This window comes from Artemia sp. Qi Xiang Cuo, chromosome 21 (genome assembly GCF_049724085.1).
Source record: "Artemia sp. Qi Xiang Cuo chromosome 21, ASM4972408v1, whole genome shotgun sequence".
In the NCBI taxonomy this organism is placed as follows: domain Eukaryota; kingdom Metazoa; phylum Arthropoda; class Branchiopoda; order Anostraca; family Artemiidae; genus Artemia; species Artemia sp. Qi Xiang Cuo.
In genome coordinates this window covers 11,083,169-11,110,075 of record NC_142814.1, presented here as the reverse complement: position 1 = coordinate 11,110,075, position 26,907 = coordinate 11,083,169, and the positions used below count along the sequence as shown (strand labels likewise).

At 38.0% G+C, this 26,907-nt stretch overlaps 1 protein-coding gene across 1 annotated transcript; it reads left to right on the top strand.

The window, feature by feature from the left end:
• Positions 1 to 7,625: 7,625 nt before the first annotated feature.
• LOC148939231 (uncharacterized) lies at positions 7,626 to 25,882 on the top strand. The gene is made up of 2 exons (XM_089106819.1): positions 7,626 to 7,748; positions 25,316 to 25,882. The coding sequence occupies exons 1-2, from the start codon at positions 7,725 to 7,727 to the stop codon at positions 25,880 to 25,882; spliced, it is 591 nt and encodes a 196-aa protein (XP_088962945.1). The 5' UTR covers positions 7,626 to 7,724.
• Positions 25,883 to 26,907: the final 1,025 nt, after the last annotated feature.

Below are 26,907 nucleotides of genomic sequence, written 5' to 3'. Positions count from 1 at the left end.
TTGCCTAATATTATCTTGAATTACTTGGCTTAAGGCTCCTGCCGCGTTGGGGGTGGCGTAGGGAGCGTCGTAACTCTGCTCCTCCAGGCTGACTGGTGTGCTGCTATTAGTGGGGCCTCGTCGACAGTAATGTTAGCTATCTCAAGGAATTTGTTAAGGCTATCCTTCCACCTTGTCTGAGGTCTGCCCCTCGGGTGAGACCAGCCATGAGCTTTAGCGTCAAAATCTTAGACTATTCGGGCTGGGGTTGTCGTCGGCATACGCAGGAGGTGTCCGAACCATCTGAGAGTTCGGTACCATCAGAGCGTTAGTCAACTGGTCGATTGAGTCAGCAATGAGACCAAGATCATCTGTGAAGTCAGCGTCCGTCAGAACGCGATCTCCAAACTGCAGACCAAAGGGCAGGCGATTTATTGTTCGTGTCATGACATGGTCTATCACGCAATTGAATAGTTCCGGGGCAGCGGCACACCCTTGTCGTACACCGGTTTTGATGCCGAATGTCATGCTCCATTTGCCGTTGACTTGGACGCAGTCCACGGTCTCTTCGTAAAGCTTTTAAAACAACTTGCAGTATTTGTCTGGTAGACCAGTTGATCGAAGTATCAGCCAGAGCGAGTTGCGATCCAACGAGTCAAACGCAGCCTTCAAGTCCACAAAGGCTATTTATGTTTTCCTCCTGATTTCCTTCGTCTTCTCAATTAACTGGCGCATGGTAAAGATTTGTTAGACAGTTGATCTCCCGGTCATAAACCCCACCTTCTGGACTCTCCTCTTTTTTCTGAGGATACTCGTGCATCTATCCAGCAGGGTCATAGCAAAGAGCTTTCCAGGCACTGAAAGTAGCGTTATTCCTCTTTGGTTCGAACAGATGCTCTTGCTACCCTTTCTCTTCCATAAGGGCTGGATTATACCACCTCGCCAGTCCTTCGGGATCCATTCTGTGCGCCAAACCACAGAAAACAGCATATGGAGCCAAAGTAGCATCGCCGGTCCGGCATACTTCAGGAGCTCAGCAGATATTCCACATACGCCTGCCACTTTGTTGTTCTTCTAAAGTTTTACTGCTGTGTAGATTTCTGATGACGTGAAAGGAGTTTCTGTGTCACTTGTTAGCAGTTCCTGGGTGTTGGTGGCTAGGCTGATGAGTTCCTGGTCAGTCTGCGCTACGGCTTTGGCGTTGAGGAGGCCCGAGAACTGGTCTTTTTATCGACTGACCCGGGCAGCTTTGTCACCGAGCGGCTGGCCATCTACAGAGACAACAGATGCAACCGAGGGAGCTATGTTACCTGTTAGGTCACGGAGATGCTTATAGAGACTGCCAACGTCACTTTTCTTGGCTGCACTCTCTAGCTCATGTGTCTTCCTTTTCGCAAACAGCTTCCTGTCTCGCTGTATCAGTTTGTTGCGGACACCATTAAGGCTTCTATAGGCTGGCATGTCACCGAGTAACCTCGCCTTGCGTCTCTGCTCTATGACGTCAAGCGTATCCGAATGAATCCACGCTTCATTAGCACGCTTTTTCCGTCCAACATTTGCTGTCGCTGATTCCAGGACATTCTTTTTGAACGAGAGCCATGCGTTTTCACAACTTTCAAATGGCAGGAGTGCGTCGAAGCGGTTTGAGACATCAATGGCATATTTCGACCGTATCTTCTGATCGCAGAGGTGAGAAACATCGATATTGACTGGTCTTGGTTCTCAGCGATGGGCTCTGAGCCTTAGTCGCATGTTAGCGACGACGAGGCGATGGTCAGTGTTGTCAATCTCAGCTGCCCTGTACATCCTGCAGTTACTGATCGAAGACATCCATCTCTCTGACACGATGATGTAGTCGATCATTTTTTTGGTATGGCCGTCGTTGCTATACCATGTATATTTGTGAATGTCCTTCCTTGCAAACATGGTATTCGTAATCACAAGATTGTGCGTGCTGCAGAGTTGTAGGAGCCTTAGACCATTGTTACTTAGGGACTCCGGAGTAACTGGTCCAATGACTTGTCACCAAAAGCTTTGGCTGTCGCTCACAGTTGCATTAAGGTCACCAAGGAGAATGACAATACCGTGCGGAGATATCTTAAACGATTAATTCATCAAAGAAGAGTAGAAAGTGTCCTTTGTTTCGGTGTCAGCTTCCTTTGTTGGGGCATAACAAACAAGGACCATAATTTTTCCTTGCTCGTGATTGAGTCGAGCATTAGCGATTCTATCCGAGACGGGAGTGAATGACAGTAGACACTTCTTGGATTTGTCATCAAGGGCTAGACCGACTCTATTTCTTCTGATGGTTATCTGGCCAGACCAGAGAAGGTGGTATCCCTCACCTATGGGATCATTTCCATTCCCGACTAGGTGGGTTTCTGTTATTCCAGCAATAGAGATGGGTAATCGCTTCAGTTCTATCACCAGAAGCGCCTTGGCTCCGGGAAAATTTAATGTCAATACATTCCAGGTGGCAATTCGGAGGCCACCTTGGTCAAGAAGATTCAACTGCTGGTCATTTCTCAGTCCAGGAGCAAGCAAGGGTCGTGATGGGATAAAAGAAGGTTGATCATCCCAGGTAGTTGCTAAGCTATTCGTTGCAATGGGTCTCGGGTGGAGGGTTGCAAGCCCAACCGACCCTAGGCCTGGATTCTGATTAGTGCCAGGATTTACCTGGATACTGAGAATCCTGGGGTGGGCTCCACCCACCTCATCATGTTGAGGCCACCCTGATCGGAGCGTTTAGTTAGGGAAAACCCCGTATCCAGAGGTACGTGGTTAGCAGACATGGTCTGCATCATTCCGGACGAGCCCCATTCACCTCCATAATTATTATAATATTATCATAAGAGACTAAAATCTCTCTCTCTCTCTCTCTCTCTCTCTCTCTCTCTCTCTCTCTATATATATATATATATATATATATATATATATATACAACGTTTTGGAAAGTTCGTAGTAACAAACTGTAAGTAAGGATAGATTCAGGCTTCTTTTTTTTGTAAGTAAGGATAGATTCAGGCTATTATTAATTATAAAGAATAGGCTCGATAACAACACATATATCAGAAGAATTGGATTTTGTGGTAAATCTAAATATTTAAAATTCGCAACATTTAAAGTTCCACAGCAAAAGTAACAAATCTGAGAGAATGTGCTGCATTCTGAAAAAAATAGGTGAAACACTCCTAAGAAGATGGGTGATCATGATGAAAACTACACTCTCAAATTTAGTATATCAAACATCCTGTTGCTAAGGGCTCAAGCTCTTACCTTTAAAAATATTTCTCCTTTTACATTTTTCCCAAGAAAATATTTACACAATCGTGTTTATTTCATTGTCTTTTTTTGTTATTTTCTTTCAGGGGTGATCATATCAAACCAGTGGTTATAAAGGAACGAAAAAAGGCTCATTTGGACTGAAAACGGAAGTTTTTGAGCCCTTTTCACTCTAAGCCCTCATACTAAAAAATAACTAAAAACAGAAGTTAAGTTTACTAATAAAATATTTCAAAAACTTTTAGGTTACAAGACCAGTTCATAAATAGAAAAAAAGATTAAGTCACAGCAATGTCTCGCTATCAGCCGTTTTGTGGTGTAAAACAACTAGTGGATTGCAAAATTGCTATGGACCAAAACTTTGAGATAGCCTATCGATTTAAAATGATAAAAAAAATAACATATTGTGCTTAAGAGTTTCAGAGGGAATACCTTGCCGTGACGCTAAAGATGTCACTAAAGATCAAAGCATAAACACATACTGAACAAGTACTGACAAAACCTATCCTCTCCACACAAAAAAAGTGACCCCTTTGTCAGCGTATCCGGACACGATTTCATACCTATGCGAACTTGGTGACTAAATCACAAGTTCCGTAGGTGATTATACTTGTTCCGTAAAAGCTGTATTAAATTTAATTTGTTGGCTCGGAGCGATTAAGTAGAACAACATTTTCCCGCTAGAGGCGCTGAGGTAGGCCGGGGCACTTTGGAGAGTTTTGACTGTACTTGTTCAGTAGATGATTATACTTTTGCTAAAGATGCATTCCATACAAAATAAAGGGTTGAGAAATGATTTTTTTTTAAGTTTTATTTACCTAAGGTGATTAATTTGAGGATTGATAAATTTATTTGCAATGAAGTGTAATTCTTGGTCGGGGAGCCTTGAGATAAACATGGAAGAAGCTTTTGAAGGAGAGGAGATAAATGGTAATTCATATCTAATTCCCATTTATTCCCTGGGATATTTTTAGACCGCGCCTGCAATATGGGCATTTTAGTGAAGAGTGCCAATGATATTACACACAGTCTTTTTTCGTGTAAGATATAAGAATAGATTCTTAGGCTGATCAGCATATGGGTGGGTGGGGAAGGAACCCTACCAGTCAAGGCCGTATCCAGGGGGGGGGGGATTACCCGGTTTGAGCCCCCCCCCCGAAATTTTTGACCGACTCGAAAATAAGTCGAAAATTAGTAAAACCTAGGTAAAAATCAGTAAAATTAGTCGAAAACTGAGTCAAAAATTAGTAAAAACCCCCCAAAAAAAGTCAAAAATTAGTAAAACCCCCCCTGAACAAAAATCCTGGATACGGCCCTGCTACCAGTACAAACAGAAAATATACCAGAGAAGGGAGGAGGCTCAATATATAAGATCTAGTATATATTTGGAGGGGTGCATTTCATTCAGTGATATTTACGAACTCCAGGGCATTTTAAATGAATATTAAACTTGAATCTAAAAACGTGGATAGAAAAGGGAACTAGTAGCGTGTATGATACTTAAAAGAACCAGGGATCCAACAGCTTGTCGTAAAATGTTCCAATCAATTGAGCCCCGTCCGATCCGAAGTTTATGAGACCACCCGCTCCCGGGGCATAACTTATAACCCTTTCCCCCAGACTCTTGGGGGCTGTTTTAACCCTGAAGGTTTAATATGATCTTTGATCTTTGGACTATTTTTGAACAGATGGCTGTCACAAATTTCTATCGGATGCATTTTGAAAAAAATGAGATTTTAGGAGGAGGGGCTAGTACTCCTCTGATCACTTTGAATGTTACAAAGGGCACTAGAACTTCTGATTTCCAGTCACATGAGCCCCCTTCAAAGTTTGTATGACCACCATTTCCATAAAAACCTTACATGCCCCCAGGGCAAAACTCACAAATCTTGCCCTGAGGGCTATAGGGGGTGGGGGGGCTCATCCTCAAAGATATAAATACTGGACCTTTCAACTACGCTGAATAAAATGGCTATCTAAAATTTTGATTGAATGAGCTTGGAGAAATAATGAACGGGAAGACCCGGTTTCCTCCAATCACTTTCTACTATTAAAAAAAATAATCAAATGAGCCCCTTTCAAAGATTCTACAACAACTACTTCTATACGAAGTGCCTTTTTCTTAAAAAACCAAATAAATAAATAAAAAACAATATTGCTCCTACATGGGCAGCGCTACTGCACTGCCTACGATAAGCATTGCACAGTTTGCCTTTTTAGTTCAGACTATACTGGCGAAGATAATAGCACTCTTGTTAAGTAGGATTACAAAAACTAGATCAACGAACTCGCTGCTCTACCAAGAAAACTATCAAGAATTTCGAAGAATATTTAACAAGATAAACTGGATTTCAGGGAAGTACCGATAGCTCAAGGAACGGTACTCGTGTGTTATGTTAGCTGAAGTAGTTTATTTGTCGATTAGTCTATCTTTTTTTTTCTACCTTGAGGCAAAGTTAGAATTTCGTTATGGAGAAAGGCGAAATGGAGAAAGAATGGAAATGGAGATTAATGAAAATGGAGCATGCTCATTTAAAGGGGGAGGGGGGATTGACTTGTTTGGTAAAGATCTACAGAATTCGGCTTTTTACTATCTTGGAAAGTAATTGAGGTAGGTTAATGCAGTTTTCTAAAGGGATCAAGAGCCAAAATTATGCCTTGGAATGTTCCAAGGAATGACGTTTTGAAGCGTAAGTCAGGCAAAACAGGTGTTGAAAATCAATGTTGGCCTACAAATCTATAGAGCTAATAGTAACGAAATGTAAGTAAGGAGAGGACCGGTCCAATAGTAGGCGTAGGAATATAAAAGAGTCTCGATAAAATTTATATGTAAAAAAAATATTTTGATGGTAATTCTTAATAACTAAAATATGCGAAATTTAAAGTTACACAACAAAAGTAACAATTCGGAAAAAATTTGCTCTATTTTTGAAAAAAAGGGGTGAAACATCCCTAAAAGAATGGGTGATCTCGATGGAAACTAAACAGTCAAATTTAGTATATCAAGGAATCCAATTGCTTAGGTTTGAAGCTATGATCTATACAATGCACAATGCACCTAACAATGCACAATGTTTCATTTTGCCGTGAAACAAGATTACAGATGCGTGTTTATTTGATTTTCTTTCCAGGGGTGATAACATCAAACCAGTGGTCCTAGAGGAACGAAAAACAGGCTTATTTGGGCTGAAATCAGACGTTCTACTTGCTTTTTCAAGCGGCGAAAAGATTACACCACAGCAAGGTGACATTATCTACCATTTTGTTGCACAAAACAACTAATGGCTACAAAATTCCATAGAAAGAAAATTCTGAGATATAAGAAAAAAGAAAGAAAAAACTACAGTTTATGATAAAAAAACAAAACAAAAAAACACTGTGTGTTGAGGTTCAAGGTTTCAGAGGCAGTAATACGAATTTGGGTTGCATTCGTCTCTAAAGATATATGTAGTCTATGCAAAATAAATGGCTTAGATTAATTTTTTTTTTAACCTTCATTTACCTAAGTTGATTCATTTGAGGCTTGATAAATTTATTTACAATGATGTACAATTTTTAATAACCCATTATCTAGGAGGACTGGTGGATCTTTATATTGGTGGGGGAGTGAGCTTGAACCACAGCAAGGGCATGATTATGCCCAAATTTCTCAACTCTACATTAGTCTTTAAATATATATGGAATAAGTTTTGGGAGGAGAGGGAAGAGTTAAAAACTAATATCTAATCCCCCTTTATTCCCATGGATACTTTAAGCCTACACCTGCAATATGGTTAATGTATATCTAAAAACCTCTTTTCTCCATGTTTGCTCTAGGACAACCCCTCCAAATCTTAATATTTTTTTTGGTAAACTGTTCCTCCTATTTTTTCCAAGCCAAACTTTAAATCTGTTCTAACATCCTGCAACCCTTTGACTCCCCCTTCTCTCTATTGGATGCTTGTTTCCTTTTGTCATTAGCAATTAACCCCATGCCAAGCTGTAATGATGATTTGTATAGCTATGTCAAAGGTATTTTTCTAAGGGGGCAGGGGCAGGGGGGAGGGGTCAAAATCCAGAGAGTCAAGGGGCATGGGCTATATAGTAGTTTTTCTACATGTTTTTTTGGGGGGGGGGGGGTCCTGCCCCCCCTTGCCTCCCACAAAACAATGCCACTGCTTTTGTCAGAACTTAGTTTTACCGTAACCATTAATATTTCATTGGGAAAAAATTAGTCTTGGTCATTATTAGCCAAACCTACTCGGAGCTACGCATTCTGCGGTAAGAAGTTAGCCCAGTAGTAGCTATTTCGCAATTTCGGTTAATGCCCTATGATCCATTTTTGGTATCTACTAAGAACTTTTTCAATTGCTGCACAAGTTTATAAAATGCAGGGGGTTTTTCTTTTTAGTTATAAATATAGATTTTAAGAAACTTCAACATTATTTAGCCGACGTTGTTCACTGCATTTACTTCTAGCCTATATGGATAAACAAAACATGAAGCTAGTAGGTGCAATTTCTCATTAATATTTTTAAAAGTATGATTTCCTCTTTACGGGAAAATGATAAAATTTTTAATTTTCTCGAGTAGAGCATCTTTAAATTAACAAATACCCTGTAGATTTCCTGGAGAAGGAGAAAGAAACATTTTTTAAAGGCAAATATATTGGGGACAATCAATTTAGCTTTACTATTTTAATTGAACGATATATATATATATATATATATATATATATATATATATATATATATATATATATATATATATATATAACGTAAAGTAAAGTAAAGAACGATGTTGGCACAATGTATTATTTATTATTATTTTTTTAGACCAGAGCACTTCGTCTAGAAGGATTTGTCATAGAAACTTCAAAAGTTACTCTTTCGATTGGAAATTGAAAGAGTTAGTAGCCTACCTTTCTAATAGTCGAAAGTGATTGGAGGGCAACTAACCCCCCTGCCACGCCCACCCTTTCTCCAAACACATAAAAAAAATTTGAGATAGCTATTTTGTTCAATTTAGTTGAACGGTCCGGGAATTATGTCTTTGAGGATGACGACCCCCCCCCCCCCACAACCCTCAGGTTAAATGCTGCAAGTTAAGCCCTGGAGGTAAATAAGGTTTTATAGAAAGCTTTGTCGTAGAAACTTCAAAAAGGGCTCATTCGATTGGAAATTGAGAGGCCTGGTGCCCCTTTTAATAGTCAATAGTGATCAGAGGGCGAATGACCCCCTCCCCCCAAATATACCCATCATTTCCCCAAACACTTCTGATCAAATCTTAGATGTAGCCATTTTGTTCAACTTAGTTGAAAGGTCTGGAAATTATGTCTTTGAGGATGACATCCCCCCCCACAGCCCTCAGGATATGGGCTGTAAGTTATGCCCTTGAGGAATATAAAGTTTTTATAGAAATCGTTGTCGTAGAAACTTCAAAAAGAATTCATTAGAATTGAAATTTAGAGGACTAGTGCCTTTTCTTTTAAGCGATTGGAGGGCAAATGCCCTCCCCACTCCTATAATTTCTTAAAACACTTCCAATCAACATTTTTAGATAGTCATTTTATTCAACGTAGTTGAAAATTCCGGAAATTATGTCTTTGATGATGATAAATCCCCCTCCCAGCCCTCTTGGCAAGGGTTGTAAGTTATGCCCTGGGGCATATAAGGTTCTTATAGAAAGTTCGGTTACATAAACTTTGGAGGGGGCTCATTGGATTTCTAATCTGATATTCAGAAGTTCTAGTACCCTTTTTAAGAGTCAAAGTGATCGAAGGGTAGCTACTACTACCTAACCGACTCCCACACACACACACACACACGTCTGATTGCCCCGAAATGCATCGATAAGAAAATTTGAGATAACCATTTTATACAAAATACTCTAAATATTATACGACAAGGCTTTTAGAGATGAAACAAACCCCCAGAGAACGGGGGCAAGGTTTGTAAGTTATTCCTGTGGAAATTTAAGATTTGTATGGCAGAAGTGATTGTATTAACTTTAGAGTAGGCTCTTATGGTTGAAAATTGGAAGTTCTAGTTCCCTTTTATAAGTCAAAAGTGATGCAGGGCAGCTATCCATCCCCCCCCAACTACCCCTCTTCACCAAACGAATCTGATTAAAATTGTGAGATAGCGCTTTTGCTAAAAATAATCCATAGAACATATAACAATGCCTCTATGCATTGTTATATGCCTAGAGGCCTATTGTTATGAAATACATTTTAAGTGTTTTCCCTTTTTAATTTTAATAATCAAATATTACTAATATTTTAAGGAATAAATATCAGCATATGTATATTAAAGTAACAATGCACATTCACTTGTATTTTTTCAGTAAACTGCAAATTATACTCTGTCCTTAGGAATGCACAGGGGTTTTGAGCCCTACTCATGTTAATTCCTGCTCGTTTTGTGTTTGACTCGGTTATTTATTGTATTTTCTGTTCTTTTTGGGTTTTCATTTATTTATCGATGCTGATTTATGGTAGTTTTACGCTTCGTAGATTATTTGATTTTAATTTTGCTCATTTTTGGGTAAACGGAGTTATTTATTTTTATTTGAAAAACTTATTTTGTGAAACAAGTTTTTTTAATTAGTTAATTAAAACAACTTTTTTCACAAAATAAGTTTTTCAAAGAAAAGAATAGAACTCCATTAAACCGAAAATCAGTAAAAATAAAATCAAACAATCAACCAAGCGTGAAACTACCACAAATCAGCATCAATGAATAAATCAAACCCAAAACAAACAGAAGTTACAACACATAACCGAGTCGAGCTCAAAACGAGCAGAAATTAACGCGAGTAGGGCTAAACTCCCTATGCCTTCCCAAGGCCAGAACATAATTTGCACTTTACTGAAAAAACAATAAATGTTTTTACTTTTATAACTTTAATAAATCAAACAACATTAACCTTTTGGTTAATAAATATCTGTATATGTATATTAAACTGACAATGCACATTCATTTGTATTTTTTTTCAGTAAAATGCAAATTATGTTCTGGCCTTGGGAAAGCAGAGGGATTTCCCAAGCTAAGTTAATTTCTGCTCGTTTTGAGTTTGACTCGGCTTGCAATTGTAATTTATGTTCCTTTTGGGTTTCATTTACTTATCGATGCTGATTCGTGGTAGTTTCACGCTTCTTAGACTATTTGATTTTATTTTTGCTCATTTTTGGTTTAATAAAGTTCTTTACTTTTCTTTGAAAATCTTATTTTGTGGAAAAAGTTTTTTAAATTAATTTCTATTCGTTTTATATTGACACAGTCTTTTCAGGGAAAAAAAAATAATAGTTTAAATCTTTTTTTTTTTTTAAGACTTTATAGTTTAGCCTGCTATTTGTATGCTGGCGAAAATTTTTCAGGACACAAATAGTAGTGTTTAATTTAGTTTCATACCTCCTCTAGTTGACCTGAAATAGAAAACTTAATACCATTCACAAAAAAGATCTGTTTTCTTTCTTTGATAGCTTAGATACACTTACACTATTTTGATTTGGTTAAATTTTAAGAGCAGAAAAAGCCCCGAGAGCTTGAACATATTACCCTCAGTCGTTCTTGGGATACTGCTGAGATGCCTTATTGGGAATTAGCATTAACACAGTGCATTTTGATTTAATCTTAAGGCAACATTTAGTTTTTAGACATATTGGGCAAATGGGAGGGTGGGCGTGGGAGAGGGATTAGCTGCCTTCCAATCACTTTCGACTATTAAAAATGGCAATGGGCCTTTCAATTTCCAATCAAATGAGCCCTTCTTGAGTTTCTACGACAACGCTTTCTATAAACACCTTATGGGCCCACAGGGCATAGATTACAACCCTTGTCCTTAGGGCTATGAGGGGGATGTCATCCTAAAACACCTAACTTCCAGAACTTTCAAATAAGTTGAACAAAATGCCAATCTCAAAATCTTGATTGGATGTGTTTTGGGAAATGTTGAGCGTGAGAGGGGTGTTAGTTGCTCTTCAATCACTTTCAACTAAAAAGGCACTAGCCCTTTCAATTTCCAAACGAATGAGCCCTTTTGAAGTTTCTACGACAAAACTTTCTATAAAAAACTTATATGCCCCCAGGGCATAACTTACAACCCTTGCCCTGTGGGCTGTGAGGGGGCTGTCATCCTCAAAGACCTAATTTACAGAACTTTCCACAATGTTGAACAAAATGGCTATCTAAAAAATGTGATTGGATGTGCTTGGGGAAATGGTGGGCTTGAGAGGGAGGTTACTTGCCCTCCAATCGCTTTCGACTATTAAAAAGGGCACTAGCCCTTCCAATTTCTAATTGAATGAGTCCTTTTTGAAGTTTTACCGACAACGCTTTCTAATAAAAAAAAAACTTATATGCCGCAAGGGCATAATTTATAACCCTTGCCTTGAGGGCTGTGGGGGGAGTTTGTCATCCTCAAAAAAATAATTTCCAGACGTTCTAACTACGTCGAACAAAATGGCCATCTCAAAATTTTGATTGGATGTGTTTGGGGAAATGTTGAATGTGAGAGGGGTGTTAGTTATCCTCCAATCCTTTTTGACTATTAAAAAGGGCATAAGCCCTTCTAATTTCTAATCGAATGAGCCCTCTTTGAAGTTTCTACGACAACACTTTCTATAAGAAGCTTATATGCCCCGGGGGCATAACTTACAACACTTGCCCTGAAGACTTGGGGGGAGTGTCCTGCTCAAAGATATAATTTCTAGACCTTTCAACTGCGCTGAACAAAATGGCTATCTCAAAATTTTGACTGGATGTTTTTGGGGAAATGGTGGGCATGGAATGGTTGTTTTCCCCTTCCAGTTATTTTCGACTATTAAAAAGGGCACTAGCAATTTAGATCTTTAATCGAATGAGCCCTTTTTGAAGTTTGCATGACAACGCTTTCTATAAAAACCTTATATGCCTTCTGGGCATTACTTACAACCCTTACCCTGAGGGCTGTGGGGGTGCTGTCATCCTGGTTTCCACAACTTTCAACTACTTTTAACAAAATGGCTGTCAAAAAATTTTTATTGGATGTGTTTGGGGAAAAGGTGGACTTGAGAGGGGGGTTAATTGCCCTCCAATCTTTTTTTACTATTAAAAAGGGCAGTAAACCTTTGAATTTCCAATCGAATAAGCCCTTTTTGAAGTTTCTACGACAATACTTTCAATGAAAACTTTATATGCCCCCAGGTCATGACTTACAACCCTTTCCCTGAGGGCTGTGGGAGGAGTGTCCTCCTCGAAAACATAATTTCTAGGTGGAAATCAACTACGCTGAACAAAATGGCTATCTCAAAATTTTGATTGGATGTGTTTGGGGAAATGGTGGGCTTAGAAGGGGTGTTAGTTGCCTTCCAATCACTTTCGACTATTGAAAAGGGCACTAGCCATTCCAATTTCCAATCAAATGAGCCCTTTTCGAAGTTGTTAAGACAACTCCTTCAATACTAAGTGCCCTGGTATGGAAAAATAATGCCAACATAGTTCTTTACTTAGGCAGCGCTATTGCGCTGCCTATGATTAATGCATAAGAAGGGGATATGATGGATGAAGACTAATTTTGAGATTGTGTTTCGAAATACGTTTTGATAAAGCTATTACTGGGTCGACTATTTTTTAACTGCGGACTAATAATAAATTTTCGGTTCACGGGGGCAAATGATATGATAGTGAATTAATGAGTGAGTTTTTGCTTCACGGGGGTATAATATTATATATGTCTTGCACAAATTGTCGGGGTATATTGTTAACTACCTCTGTCGGGGCATATTGTCACCCCGACAAAGGCAGTTAAGATACATAGCATCCTTACTGTTAGCCAAAGACAATTGAAGATGGGGAAAATCACCGTTTACCAATAAAGGATAGACAAAAAGGTTTTGCACTACATTCTGAAGGAGACTGGCGTGGGAAGGCAGGCACGTTTTGCCAAATGGGTTGTGAGACTGAGTGGACGCATTACTGACCAAGGGGGATGTAGAGGAAGTATAAAAACTGTTTATCAAAAGAGTTCAGAGACAGGGGATTATACACTGCTGACCAAGTGGGGTTGGAGGTTGAGTTTACATGAGAGGGTATGCCTCGATTATGGCTCTTCAGTCAAATAGATTGAAAATCCTTGTTTTACTAATTTCAACTAAGTATGCCATGTGAATCTTTTTTAATGTTTATTCATGTTGCCCTCGCAATAAAGAGTCTATTTTTCTAAAATATATGGCCTAAACCCTGAAGGCTTCCTGAAAAGCCATTAAAATACGATTTTAAAATTTTCGATCTTATGCTCTGTAGGTAGCACTGAAGAGGCGTTAGGAGCTCGATAATTGCAACAGAACTTTCAAACTTGCATTATGGGAGCTTTTTCTAAGTTTCTACGTTCCTTCCCACCTCATTTTGGGGTGAGAAGGAAATGTAATACCTCAAAGACCCATCAGTTTTTTCTAAGGTTTACTTTATCGCGTTTATTACACTATCTCTCCTCTCTTTTGTTAAAATAATCAATTTTACAAAAAGTATTCAGTCGTAATTTTTTGTCAAAAACACTCGATTTTACGAAATAAAAACTATTTCTAGTTAAAACTTGTGTTTCTACGATATGAGGGAATTTTGGGTCATAACTATGGAGTTTCGGCATATAATACGAGACACAGGCAATTTCCTGTGACATTATATCTTTTGTATTCAACGATAGTCTCAAACTTGAAAGCTTTTATCGATTGAGTCATCTTCCAACATACCGCAATGGGTTTCACCTCGTTCATTATATTTTTCCCTGTTGAAATGAAAAAAAAAAAAAAAAATAGTAAAGGTGTATCAATTACCATCGCTACCGGAAAAATACGAGATTTCGTGCATTTGTTGCTACAGAGTTGAGACTTCTGTTTAAGGAAAATATTTATATAAAAAATCACCGTTTTAATATTAAAAACATTTTAATGCGCAAATAAAAATTTAAGCAAAGGGTTGCAAATAGGTGAAAAAGGCCCAAAAACAGCAACATTTTCCAACGCCTTCGTGATTTTAGATTGGACAGATAAGAAAAAAAAAATCCACCATTACTAAAAGCGCCAATCTTATGGTGCCGGTGACAATGTAGCCTATGGTGCCAGTGCCGGTAACAAATCCTATGGTGCCGGTAACAAATATATTATGTTATTTAAAATTATAATTTTTGTATATTCTCCTGAAATGAAGTGTTATGAACATTTTTGAAAATCTTCACGAAAATTAAATAAAATTATTCAAAATTTTAATCCCACTTTGGTGATGCTTTCTATCATTCTTTAAAGTTATCGAAAATGTTTTCGAACAACTTCTGAGAGGTGGTTTGAACTCTTAGTTTGAGAGAGCATGCTGCCACGCGTTGGTATATTCAGCTTTAAACATGTATCCAATCCATAAAGAATGACAGGTTGGCCCGGGCAGATTTTAAAATAACTTAAACAACACCGCATACACTGTTGCGTTAGTTACTCCGGGGAAGGGGCAACACATCTTTTTACTAGGGAAAGGTGTGCCTGAAACCTCCAAAAGTGCAACTGTTCCGTTTTAATTCTTGGTCCAAGTTCTGTAAAATAGCAGACTTGCTTAACTTCGTCGCATGCTGACCAATGGTATGTGTAGCGGAAGTACTGATCTCATGATTCAGTGCCTTCTGCCGGTAGTGCAATGTGTGGTTGGAGGCAGATCCTCCAACGCTTCAAGTGATTGTTCCTCAGATTTAACCAGGCAGCCATTTAGAGCTGGATCACAGTAAAGGTAATATACTGGGGCAAAAAGTCTTATTCTCCCCATTGAAAATTTTTTACACAGATCTAAAATCATACAAGGTTCATGACCCGGCCTTTGCGCAAGTGCAATGACAAATATTTCCCATGGAAAACCATGTAGCAACTGAAAATATGGCTATGATCTATATGCTCAGAGTCTAATTATGTGCTCTGAAATGTGCGTCATGTTAGGAAAAAGATTTCGCTACTTGTATATACTTTTGCTGTGAGCTAGATCATTTCTGGATGAGCTTACCGTCATACCGCTGACTCCCGTTCCAAACTAACTAACAAGCTACACCAGGATTCAGTAAAGTTTTATTCATCAAACAAAACTTTAAGATTGGAAACCTCCTAAAACTTCCTCTCTAATTAAGGATTTTGATGCACCAGTATCAAGTAAACATGGTATATTTTGAAAACACACAATTTTAAAACAACGTAAAATCGGTAAATTATTTTTCGTCTCCGTATGACCACATAATAAACAATATAGGGGTCTTTGAAAAAGTACAGCTCTGACGACGCTTACAGGTTTGTTTTTCCATTTAAATGCCCAATGTGATTTGTCCAAAAGTCTTGGATGGTTTCCCAATTTTTTTCAGTGTTACTCTTTTGACCTAGTGTGTTGTTTACCGTTTGATTTCTAGGTATAAATTCAGAAATATTACTTGGCACCTGCCAAGTAATATTTGTTGCCTGTCTTCTCATATTCCTGCCACCTTGTGGTCAGAACTGGTTTCTGTTATTTTATGCTGGTCCTTCCTTTTGTATTATATGTCAACAATCTGCCGCATAGTGATTCGGTTTGCAACAAAAATTGCAATTGTATCTTTTTCTATATTATTTGAAAAAAACTACGTTTTCTAAAGAGTTAAAGAGGCTGAGTCAAAAGTTCGAACCTTAAAACGTACAGGGATTAGGAGGTACAGTTGTGGGGCTGCCACCTCCCAAACCCCCCGCTTTCGCAGCCTTTAAATAAAAAAAAATTTTTTTAAACTGAAAGTAAGGAGCAACATTAAAACTTAGAACGAACAGAAATTATTCCGTATATGAAAGGGGCTGGGCCCTCCTCAACGCCTCGCTCTTTACGCTAAAGTTTTTATTGTTTAAAAAAAAAAAGTTGTGAGAAAGTCAAACTTTAGCGTAAAGAGCGAGGCGTTGAGGAGGGCACAGCCCCTTTCATATACGGAATAATTTCTTTTCGTTTTAAGTTTTAATGTCGCTCCTTACTTTCAGTTTAAAAAACTTTTTTTTTATTTAAAGGCTGCGAAAGTGGGGGCTTGGGAGGTGGCAGCCCCCCAACTGTACCTCCTAATCCCTGTACGTTTTAAGGTTCGAACTTTTGACTCAGCCTCTTCAACTCTTTAGAAAACGTAGTTTTTTTAAAATAATTTCTGCACATTTTTGTACAGTTTATTACTTATTATTGCTTGACTAACTGTTAGCTGATGGGATCGGGAGTTAAAGTTGGGGGGGGGGGGCCCCCCCCACCCCCTGCTCATTAAGATTAAGGAGGCACACTTCTGCCTCTTTAAAGAGTTCTTCTGGAGACGCCTGTTGAGCCGAAGGATTTAATAGATTTGATTTAAAAAAGAAACTGAGTTTCTTTTTTAAACTTTAAATTCAATATGTAAAAAAATTTTCTCTGACGGGGAAACCAACCCAGGTCTTCCACCTGACAGTTAGGAGTAGTGGCCAATGTACGAAAGAAACATTACATTATTTTTATTCCGTGCGATGTATTTTTGACGCAAGCAAATCCCCACAAAACTTGATATTTGGTTTTTGGAAAACAGGGAAGGAGTGATCGGATTGAGCGGAAATTTCGAGAATAAGCTTCCATGCCCCAGGAAAGCTTATTCTCTAAATTTCATCCTGATCGGACAACGTTAAAGGGGGGCTGTGGTGGGAAAATTTAACATGGCTCTTATAGGAAAACGAGGTTTTTCGTAAATGTAAATTCGGGGGTGAATTTTTTCGGTCTGAAAATATCAAAAGGCCCTAACAGGTTGAATTCCGCTTTGAATGAGTCCTCATTCACCCGGATCCGTTGCCAACTGTGGCCTGTAGGCGTGGCTGATAAAAAAAAGAGAAATGAACTTTAAGTGGCTATATTTGGTTTTTGGAAAACAGGGAAAACAGGCTGAAATTTCGAGGATAAGCTATTCGAGGATAAGCTCCCGGGCCCTAGTAAAGTTTAACCTCTAAATTTCAGCCCAATCGGACAACGTTAAAGGGGGGCTGTGGTCGGAGGGTCGAAGTTTCCGGGCCACTTTTACCCATGAAGATAAAGTCGGAGGGGGGTAAAATTTTGCACGTTTCTTAGTTGGAGCTTGGGCTACAAAAGCTTGGCTTGGAGCTTGGGCTTGGGCGGTCTCTCTGCGACCGCTAGGACTGGAAATCGCTTAACATTGTGGTGGGTCGCCTCTTTATAGAGGCACAAGTGTGCCTCCTTGATTGCTTGAAGATCTGCCATTCCGCACGGGGTCTATAGCTATTTATGTATACTCTTGACCTGTCACTATTTGCTCTACTATTGTCTTCAAGAAGAGGAGGTGGGTGTCCATAATCCTTGGTGTTCCAAGACATTAAGGACCTGATACCATGAGACTAGTCGTCAAATAGGGAGGGGTCAGTCCAAGGTGAGAGTTTTCGGCTTTCCTCGTGCCTTTTTAGTTCGTGATCTGTCTCCCAAAATTTCACACGTTTTTGCCCTCTTCCATGGTTAACACTATGTTTGTTTTCTATGCTATTTATTGACATCTGATAAAATTTTTTCGTAGCTTCATCAATTTTTACATCTATTTCTACCAAGCTCATAGCCTGCTCGAGATTTTAAGGCTTACGTGATAATATTAGTCTTAGCAGTTTTTTTGGTAACCATTGTGTAAATCTATGTAATTTTACTTTTTGTGTAGTCTCATCGCTTCCATTTTTATCTAATTGTAAGCATAGAGACCGACAAATTGTGTCCACTTATTCCCAAATACTGGTTGAGGTGATAAACGTAACTACCTCAGTTCTCAGCCTCTCAGAAACACTCGTTTGTATGAACCTTGTTTTAAAGATTCAATTTGAGTGTCAATGTTTTTTGCCTCTTTTTTCTAATTGGTTCAAAATATTATAGCGTGCTTCCCCTCAATCTAGCTGCTGCGCATTTTCTTTGGTTTTATCATCAAAGGTTTCCATTAAATCATTGAAAATTCTTATTTTTAAAAGAATTCGTCGACATTGGAAACTCCCGCGTATTCTGGCATAATTTTTGCACTTTCCAGTAACGTTGTTAGGGAAGTCATTGTGCTTCCTGGTAAAGCCATTTTCTTTTTAATCTACAACTGTATTTATTCTTCTCAACCCAGTTTTCCACAAGCCACCAGATGTAGTAAAATAGAGTTTGTTGTAGTAGTATAATGGTTGTTAAGCTTGCCTTTGGACGAGGTATGGGTACGGTCCTAAGGTGATTAAAACTTGGGTTGCGTTTCCTTAGGGTTGGGATGACTTATTGTATGGGCGTCCTGCTGTTATAGGTGAGAAGCTTAAATAACGCAGCAGAGAAATTTGGTATAATATGATTATTTTTATTTAATTTCACAGGAGACAACGGTGCATGACTTGACTCTGGTTATAGAGGTAATCATAAAATAACACATACAAATAATGATTAAAACCTATAGCACTTACAATCCCAAAACAATCAAAATCCATAATATAGTTCATAAAAATAGTTCAAAGATTACGACCGCGTTATCGTAAAAACAGGCATATATATACTTTATGCCCAGACCTGACTTCCTGTTTAAAACAAGGAAGTGGGTATTACAAAATCCGGTATATCCACAGCAATTCCGTCAGCTCTTAGTTTGGTTTTCAATTTTAAAAGCCATTATCTCCATAAAAATGTTTATTTTGAAACTTCTTCATAATTTATAATTTGCGTTCGTGTATTTTCATTTGGGTTTATTAAAATCAATTTCTGACTGAATTCGCAGCTTATGCGCCCCCCTTTTTATCCCCGTTTTCTTCAAAGTCATCCGAAAAAATGTCGAGTTAGCCATTTTGTTCAGCATAGTTGAAGAAGCCAGAAACTATGCTTTTGGAGATAACATGATCCCGAACAGCCCCTGGGGAAACGTCTGTAAGTCATGAAATTTTCCCATTGCTTGCGCAGAATATTTGTTACTGAGAAATATACAGACAGTTTTTTTTAGGGGGGGGGGGGGTTTGAACTTACTCCTAGCGGATTTTCAATGGGGAAAATTTTTCGTGGGGAAGGAAGTTTCTAAGTGGTGAGGCTTCCAGGGAATATTTTACACTTGGGAAATTTTCCAGAATTTCAATCCGAGATTCTTTTATTTCTCTTACTTTATCTTTGCCGATTTCACTTAATATGTGAAGAATATTAGGGGAATTGTCCACGGGAAAATTTTTAACGGACTGGAATAAATTTCCACTGAAGAAATTCTCCATTGGGGAATTTTCTAAGAGATAAATTCTGCAGAGTGAATTTTTTGTCGGAGTAACTTTCTACTAGGGACTGGGAGGGGGTGTATTTTTGGGTAAAATTTTTACTGGAGGAGAGAATTTCAGTAAAATTTTAAAAATAAGCAGAAATTAAAGGTTTTTTTATAAATAAAAGTGTGATAAGAAAAAATTTTAACTGGAATTGTCCTGAAGAAATTTTTCTAGGAAATTCTAAGCTAAAATGGAATTGTGTAGGGAACATTTTACTGGCTAGGGATATTTTGCATGGGAAGATTTTTCTAAGGAGTTATTTTTCATGGAGGGAAAGAATTTTCCTTTGAGGGGAAACCGGATTTCCCGATATTATTTAAAAGCAATCAGATATTAAATAAAAAAAGGACAATTTTTTTCAACTGAAAGCAACGAACAACACCAAACTTAAAACTAACAGGAATTATTACGTGTATGAGAAGGATGCCCGCTCCTCAATAGCTCGCTCTTTACGCTAAAGTTCTACTTTTTGCTCCATTTCTTTAAGAACTACTCCTGAAACACGAGAGCCGTTTATTTAGAATAATGACCTTTTACAAAAGTTTAAAGAAAACAACTTTCGCTTAAAGAGTGAGGTATTGAGGGTGAGACAACCCCTTCATATGCTTAACAATTTTTGTTTCGTTTTAATTTTTGATGTTACTCCTTACTTTCATTTGAAAAGAAATGTTGTTTTTTATTTAATCACTTAAGCGTTGACTATGATCAGCCACTAACTAACGATCCTTTTTAAACAGTTACTATGACATGATTTATTATTATGCCAGCGTTTTACTTACGAGAGTTAAGAGCCTAACATCTGGGAAATACATAGGTAAAAAAAGGATGACAAAACCCGTCACGAGTAACTTCTACGTTGACATCTAGCTTATGTGGATTGGTTGTTTCTTTTCTCTTTTGTCTTGTTTAATTTTTACATTATAATTTTAAATTTATTTTTTCAATGATATTTCCTTGTTTATCATCCACGGTCTGTGTTAATCTCGCGTTAAAATTCATACATAAATATAAATTTTCGCCTTTCTATTAAAATAAATGAAGATGGGGAAAGGTTCTGGATCAAAATACATAAATCTGGGCCTACACTCACAGAGATTGAAAATACTCGCATGACTTCAATATCAAATAGCTTTAGTATGTGTATCTAAAAAAAAAACGCAGAGAGGAATGCGACATGAGCCTAAAGGACTCATTCTAGGCCCTTGATGCTTGAAAGATTCAAATTCTTACATAGCTCAGATTTGAACCGCATATCACCTGTTGACCTGTATATAAATTTTTATTCGTTAAGCCTATGTTTTATATGAGCTTTTTTTTAAAAACTAATGCAACCAGTGCTTGCATTTATTTTGTTGCCCCTGCTGACAAATGATATCTTCGGTGTGTCCAGTGAAAATTAATTTCAAATAATTTTAAGCTGGTATAAAATCGGTGTTTATGTGCATCCAGGACAAAAGAAGTGCTTACTGGATTACAGGCTACCTTTCAATCTCTTTTGGCCTTTAAACTAACGCTAAAAATCAGAATTTACAATCGATTGAGTTCTTGTCCATCTTTCTTAGATTAGTTAAAAAAAGTTTTCCCAAAAAATAAGTTTTTCAAAAATAAGTAAAGAACTCCATTAAACAACAAAGAGGAAAAATCAAATCAAATAATCTACAAAGCGTGAAACTACCACAAATCAGCATTAATAAATAAATGACACCCAAAATGAACAGAAATTAGGCCTACAATAAATAACCGAGTCAAACTCAAAACGAGCAGAAATTAACCTAAGTTGGTCGCAAAACCCCTATGCCTTCCCAAGGCCAGAACAAAATTTGCACTTTACTGAAAAAATATCAATGTTTTTACTTTCATAACTTTAATTAATCAAATAATATTAACATTTGATTATTAAATATTAGTATATGTATATTGAACTAACAATGCACATTCATTTGTATTTTTTCAGTAAAGCGCAAATTTTGTTCTGGCCTTGGGAAGGCATAGGGGTTTTGCGCCCAACTTATGTTAATTTCTGCTCGTTTGAGTTTAACTCGGTTATTTATTGTAATTTCTGTTCGTTTTGGGTTACATTTATTTATCGATGCTGATTTGTGGTAGTTTCGAGCTTGGTAGATTATTTGATTTGATTTTTGCTCATTTTTTGTTTAATGGAGTTCTTTACTTTTCTTTGAAAAACTTATTTGTGGAAAAAGTTTTTTTAATTAATTTTTGTTCGTTTTATATTGAAATAGTTTTTTCAGGGAAAAAGAAAATAACACTTTAAATCTTTTCGTTTTTTAAGACTTTATTGTTTGGCCTGCTATTTGTATGCTGGAGAAAAACTTTCAGCAATTTTTAACAACATACACTTTTTAAAAAATCAGGACACAAATAGTACTGTTTAATTTAGTTTCATAACTCCTCTAGTTGACCTGAAATGGAAAACTTGATACCATTCGCAAAAAATCTGTTTACTTTCTTTGATAGCTTGGATACAATTACGCTATTTTGATTTGGTTAAATTTCAAGAGCAGAAGTAGCCCCGAAAGTTTGAACATAATACCCTCAGCCGTTCTTGGGATACTGCTGAGATGCCTTACAAACTGCTGAGATGCTGAGATACTGCTGAAGAAGACCAGCGTCCAGCCAGCGACTCGTAAAGTTTCTACCTCATGAATAGGTAAAATATCTTGTAAATAAAAATTGGATTTGAAGAAGACTAAAATCTATTCTATAAATCATATGCAACAACTTTATATATAAACCTTATATGCCCCCAGGGCATAGCTTACAACCCTTGCACTAGGGCTCTGAGAGGGTTATCATCCTAAAAGACCTAACTTCAAGAAGTTTCCACTACGTTGAACAAAATGGATATATCAAAATTATGTTTTGATGTGTTTGGGAAAATAGTTGGGTGTGAGAGGGGCGTTAGTCGCTATCCAATCACTTTTAACTATTAAAAAATGCACCATACCTTTCAATTTCCAATTGAATGAGACCTTTTGAAGTTTCTACAACGACGCTTTCAATAAAAACTTTATATGCCCCCAGGGCATACCTTGCAACCCTTGCACTGAGGGCTCTGAGGGGTTATCATCCTAAAAGACAAAATTTCTAGAACTTTCAACTACGTTGAACAGAATGGAAATCTCAAAATTTTAATTCCTATGTGTTCGGGAAAATGGTGAGCATGAGAGGGGCGTTAGTCGCTATCCAATCACTTTCAACTATAAAAAAAGGCACTAGCCCTTTCAATTTCCAATTGAATGAGCCCTTTTGAAGTTTTTACGACAACGCTTTCAATAAAAACTTTATATGCCCCAAGGGCATAACTTACAACCCTTGTCCTGAGGGCTCTGGGGGGAGGGGTTTTCATCCTTAAAGAACTAATTTCCAAAACTTTCAACTACGTTAAATAAAAAGGCTATCTAAAAACTGTGATTAGATGGGCTTGGGGGATAAATGGGGGTGGGGTGGGCTAGTGGCCCTCCAATCACTTTCGACTATTAAAAACGACACTAGCCCTCTCAATTTCCAATTGAATCAGCCCCTTTTGAAGTTTCTACGACAACGCTTTCTATAAAAAACTTATATGCCCACAGGGCATAACTCAAAACCCTTGCCTTTAGGGTTGTGGGGGAGTGTCCTCCTCAAAAATATATTTTATATCTGAAAATCAACTACGCTGAAAAAAATGGCTATCTAAAAATTTTTATTGGATGTGTTTGGGGGAATGATGGTCGTGGTGGGGGGGGGGCTAGTTGCGATCCAATCACTTTTGACTATTAGAAAGGGCAGTAGCCCATTGAATTTCCAATCGAATGAGCCTGTTTTGAAGGTTCTACTACAACACCTTCTATAAAAACCTTATATGCCCCAAGAGCATATCTTAAAATCCCTTGCCCTGAGGGCTCTGGGGGAGTGTCCTCCTCAAAAACATATTTTCTATCTGGAAATTAACTACGCTCAACAAAATGGCTATCTTAAAATTTTGAGTGGATGCGATTAGAGAAATGATGGGCGTGGGGAGGGGGGGGGGGCTAGTTGCCCTCCAATCACTTTCGACTATTAAAAAGGGCACTTGCCCTTTGAACTTCCTATCCAATTAGCCTTTTTTGAAGTTTCTACGACAACGCCTTCTATAAGAACCTTATATGCCCCCAGGGCATAACTTAAAACTCTTGCCCTAGGGGTTGTGGGGGAGTGTCCTCCCCAAAAGTATATTTTCTATCCGGAAATCAGCTACGCTGAACAAAATGTCTATCTTAAAATTTTGATTGGATGTGTTTGGGAGAATGATTTGCGTGGGGAGGGGGGCTAGTTGCCCTCCAATCACTTTCGACTATTAAAAAAGGCACCAGCTCTTTGAATTTCCAATCAAATGAGAATTTTTTGAAGTTTCTACGACAACGCCTTCTATAAAAACATTATGTGCCCCTAGGGCATAACTTAAAACCCTAGACCTGAGGATTTTGAGGGAGTGTCCTCCTCAAAAATATATTTTCTATCTCAAAATTTTATATATTATATATGGCTATCTCAAAATTTTGTTTGGATGTGTTTGGGGGAATGATGGGTTTGAGGGGGGGGGGGGGGCTAGTTGCTCACCAATCACTTTCGACTATTACAAAGGGTACTATCCCCTTGAATTTCCAATCGAATGAGCCTCTTTTGAAGTTTCTACGACAACGCCTTCTATAAGAACCCTATATGCCCCCAGGGCATTACTTAAAACCCTTGCCCTGGGGGTTGTGGGGGAGTGTCCTCCTCAAAAACATATTTTCAAAAACGCTGAACAAAATGGCTATCTCAAAAATTCTGATTGGATGTGTTTGAGGGAATGATGGGCGAGAGGGGGGGGCTAGTTGCCCTCAAATCACTTTCGACTATTAAAAAGGGTACTAGCGACTCCAATTTCCAATCGAATGAGCCCTTTTCGTAGTTTCTACAACAACTCCTTCGATACGAAGTGCCCGGGTATGGAGAACCCAAAAAAAACACACTGTGCCCACATTGTTCTTTACATAGGCAGCGCTACCGCGCTGCCTATGATAACTCGTTCCGTATTAGGACTCCTAAAGACGATATAATTAAATAGACAAAAAAACTTTTATCAATGGTTGGAAGTAATTCTTGGAAGTTTAAATGAAAAACTTTCAACCATTTTATTGATTATATTTTGAAAAAAAAAAGTTTTTGGGTAAACTGTCGCAAGTTAAGTAGGTTAGTTCAAGTTAAGCTAATACTTATGACTGTTGCCACAGTTGCCGAAAAGAAAAATTCCACTCGAAATCCAGTTCGCACCAAATAAGCCTAGTTTAGCGTAAGAAAATCGTTGTAGGTTAAGTAAACTAGCTCTTGCACAATTTTTTGAGTTTCATACATAGAAGTTTTAACGAAATGAATGAATTTTGGCGGTTTTTGAGATTTCGCTATGCAAGAATAGGTTTGAAAATTCTTGTTATGAAGACTAAGTTGGTTGGGCTTGGAGTAAAGGAGTAGATGAAGTGGAGGAGGGTATACTAAAAAAGGTTTTATTTCAACGATAATTCAAACCATAATTTGCTTAAACTAATTTTAATGATGAATCAATAATGATTAGAAGGACCTCTGGTAAGAATTAAGAAAACATCACCTAAAAACACTAGAGCAGCACTATGAGACACAAGGGCTTCTTAAGCAGATAAAGTTGGGACAAGTGTAATAAAACAAGTTCTGTTTCAATTATAGATTAAACCAATTATAGATTAAATCAATTATAGATTAATTTGTTTAAATGATATCGATCTACTTGTCTTACTTTTTTAGATTTTTCTGGTGGCTTTTGGAACAGTGACAATTTTGGCAAAAGAAACCGTTCATAAGGAAATCCAAGTCCAGCAGCAGGATGAATATTTGAAAGCTTCTGAAATCGAATTGGCCTTTGAAGAAGATATGAAAGGAACTGGTACCCACTACAGAAGCTACTATCCTTTATACAGTTATCGCCGCTACTACCCTTCATATTGGTATGGTCGCTACTACCCTTCATATAGGTACGGTCGCTACTACCCTTCATATGGGTATGGCCGGAATTACCCCTCATACTCCTATTCAGCCTCATCATATAATTATGGCTCGCCTGGTAATTCATTCGTAAGACGCCCTTTTGTCCCTCCTCCTACTGGGGGAGGTAGTGGGGGAGGAAGACGATCCAGTAGCGCGGGCCGATCCAGTAGTGGGGGCCGATCTAGTAGTGGCGGCCGATCCAGTAGTGGAGGTGGACGAGGAGGAGGAGGTAGACGAGGAGGAGGAGGAGGTGGACGAGGAGGAGGAGGAGGAGGTGGAAGAGGTGGAGGGGGTGGACGAGGTGGAGGAGGTCGAGGCCGAGGATAATGATGGAGAAAATGAAGAAGAGGAGTAAGAGGAAGAAGTTCAAAATTATCAAGTAGTTGTATAATCCCTGGAGTGTGTTTCATAGCCTTTTGACAATTAAATTTTTTATAGCTAAATGTTTCTGATATTTTAGAAATAAGTGTAGTTCAGTTCTATTTTCAAAAACTTTCAAGTTTTATTTTCTATACTGATTTGCTTCATGGGTCACCGTACCGTCATAAGATCATTCCTCTGTCCTTATCCCCGAAATGATAGTCCTACGTGTGTGGCCTTATAGTGGTATCAGGGCAGATCTCTCACGAGTTTACCTAATCAGAAATTGTGAAATGTGCTGCAGGAGACTTTAAGAAACAGCGCTCCTTAAGGGGTTTATATCCAAGTAAATAACTCAGTATTTGTAGGCTACTTGACTCTGATGATGGAAAATCCATCTGTTTCTTTTTGTGTGTTGATGGGCTTTTTTGGTCTGAAAAACTTCTTTCTAGCTAAAGTATATGTTGTGGGCTGTCTCCCCACAGTAATATAACATTTTTAGATAGGAATTTGTAATGCGTCAGAGGTATTAGGCTTGAAAATATTTGCGACTCCTGTTGACAGAAAACGTCATCAACTCTGGAAAACCCTGTTTTGACCAGGATGGGCCCAGAATTACATAAAACCTTAATTCATACTGGAGGTGTAAGGGAAGTTAACGCTGGTTTGGGACCAATTACATGATGACAAATAATTTCTATGACGTCCCTAATAAGGAAAATTACAACATTGAATTTTACAATGTTAAAACACATCTATTGTACTGATATTTTGACTGACAATTCTGACGTTTTGAACCGAACTTGTAAGGAATTGGAGAATCTACTATCTCCGTGCTAGGAAAGATAAAATTTGGAAATAGTGAATTTATTTACTCAGACACGAGGGATAGGGTATATAGGCAAGGAGTAATTTTCGAGAACATTTGATTATTAAATATTAGTATATGTATGTTGAACTGACAATGCACATTCATTTGTATTTTTTTCAGT